The sequence below is a fragment of the Habropoda laboriosa genome, unplaced genomic scaffold, assembly GCF_001263275.1.
Source record: "Habropoda laboriosa isolate 0110345459 unplaced genomic scaffold, ASM126327v1 scaffold175, whole genome shotgun sequence".
NCBI classification, from domain to species: domain Eukaryota; kingdom Metazoa; phylum Arthropoda; class Insecta; order Hymenoptera; family Apidae; genus Habropoda; species Habropoda laboriosa.
The window spans coordinates 1,707,080-1,709,355 of record NW_017100347.1 but is presented as its reverse complement, the minus strand read 5'-3'; the positions used below and the strand labels follow the sequence as shown (position 1 = coordinate 1,709,355).

Below are 2,276 nucleotides of genomic sequence, written 5' to 3'. Positions count from 1 at the left end.
ATATAATGTGTTTTTATTATTTAATTTCATATTACTAGTTAAAATTAATACAATTTAGACGATTTTACATGTGTTCAATTTGTAAATGTGCTTCAGTTTTTGCACGTTTCACTTTATTTGAATTTTTAAAATCCTGTTCTCTGATTGGATAATATGTTGTGGCTTCATGATATTGTGTTACTATTGGTTGAAATAGGAAGTAAGTACAAAGCTAGTGGAAGTTCTATATATTATGTGTACAATAACAATGAAACTTGAAACAAATGGTAGTTTTCTCTGGCGGGAAGGTTCCCGTGTATACCATAGTTGTTACGTTCTGCGAAGTAAACATTTAAGTTCTTAAATACACTTTTGTTACACATAATTCATCAGAAAGTATGATATTTGTGTAATTACATAAGCTTACTTACAATAAATCGATAATTATTTATGACAAGGATGGTATTCGTGAAATTTAATATTGCGTAGTTATTTGAATGAGCATGCAATTGTACTTAGGTCGTGAATGTTTATAAAACCATGGAAAGTGATATAAGAAATAAAAAGAAAAGAAAATCTGCAGAATCAGAGGGATACCAATTAAAGCGTTCTAAAGGGAAAGAAAATGATTTCATTTTCTCAGAAGAGGTGAGTGGTTGGAATTAATGTAATTTAGATTAAGAAATTATAGACAGTACTTTATTCATGTAGTATTATTCACGTTTAATTGCATGTATAAAATTGTTTATTTCAATATACAGGAGTTTTTTCTAGTCAAACTTTGTCAACATGTTTTATGAGTATAAATAAGAAAACAATGTTATATAAACATAGGTTGTTTGAAGCTTTATTAAAAAGTTATAACAAAAATAGGAAATAGAAGTTGCATTCAATACCTTCAATGACATCAAGGAGTACATGCAGCTCGTACAAACAGAGTACATGTAAATATCACTGATCTATTCTTATTTTATATCATACTTACCACATATCAGTTATTGTTATCTTTATATTTCATATTTTTGTTAGACCTTTTTCACAAAGCTTTGAACAACCTATGTTTATATAATATTCCTTTTTTGTTTATACTCATAGAACATACTGACAAAGTTTGGTTGAAAAAAAGTGAGATATCTTAAACTACTCTAATTATAAAAAATTGGTACATTTGATGTAGTTTTATATAAGTTTTTAGTTTATGTTAAATCTATTTTAGATTATCTTAAGTTTATATCATTTATATCTTATGTTACAGTCTAAAACAGGTAAAATAAAGAAGATTTTAATGCGAAACTTTATGTGTCATGATGCTTTGGAAGTAACATTAAATCCAAATGTAAATTTTATTGTTGGTCGTAATGGAAGTGGCAAAAGTGCAATATTAACAGCTTTAACAGTTGGTCTTGGTGCTAGGGCAAATGTTACTAATCGTGGAGCAGCTGTAAAAAGTATAAATATATTATTGATGATTTTTTATAGTTTTCTTTTCATAATATAACTTTTATATTTAGGTTTCATAAAAAAAGGAAAGAACAGTGCAACCATTGAGGTAACATTATGTAATAAAGGACCTATGGCATATAAACCTGATACTTATGGTGATTTAATAACAGTCTTTCGAAATATTGGAAGTGCCTCAACCTATAAATTAAAAAATTGGAAAGGTTTATAGAATCACTGTCTGTGTTATTATTAATTATTAATTACATTTTTATCTATATTCAAATTTTTATTAAATTTTATAGGAGAAGTGATTTCTACTAAAAGAAATGAACTGAATAACATACTAAGAGCAATGAATATTCAAATAGATAATCCTATTTCTATATTGAATCAAGACATATCAAGAACATTTTTAGTATCATCCAGACCAGAAGAAAAGTATCAACTATTTATGAAAGCAACACTATTAGATGTAATTGGTAACAATTATAAGGAAGCTGAATTGATATGTGAACAAGAATATGAAAAATTGAAACAATATAATGAAGTATGTTTTTACTATAATTTTAGTAATAATCATTTTCATATATATTATAAAAATTCTGTGTAGATATTATTTGAGGCTAGGAAAGAGATAGAACAACTTAAAATCAACATAAGGAAAGCAGATGAAATTGATAAATTTCGTAACGAAGTAGTTACTCTTGAAACAGAATTACTTTGGGCAGTTGTAAGTGGTATATCTAATATATGAAAATTTTATAACACAGTTATTTTTGATAAAGATAAAGTAAACATTTTATTGTGTAGGCTATATCAGAGGAGAGAAAATTACAAAAGATTGAAGAAGTTTA

The 2,276-nt window shown here is 26.3% G+C and overlaps 1 protein-coding gene across 1 annotated transcript in view; it reads left to right on the top strand.

The window, feature by feature from the left end:
* Window positions 1-481: 481 nt before the first annotated feature.
* The window catches only part of LOC108574560 (structural maintenance of chromosomes protein 6), a 6,153-nt gene continuing 4,358 nt past the window's right edge, over window positions 482-2,276 (top strand). Inside the window, exons 1-6 of the mRNA XM_017937169.1 lie at window positions 482-627; window positions 1,235-1,427; window positions 1,491-1,643; window positions 1,725-1,969; window positions 2,033-2,152; window positions 2,233-2,271. Of these exons, the coding sequence (XP_017792658.1) occupies window positions 520-627; window positions 1,235-1,427; window positions 1,491-1,643; window positions 1,725-1,969; window positions 2,033-2,152; window positions 2,233-2,271 (858 nt within the window). The 5' untranslated portion in view covers window positions 482-519. The remainder of the gene's footprint in view (window positions 628-1,234; window positions 1,428-1,490; window positions 1,644-1,724; window positions 1,970-2,032; window positions 2,153-2,232; window positions 2,272-2,276) is intronic.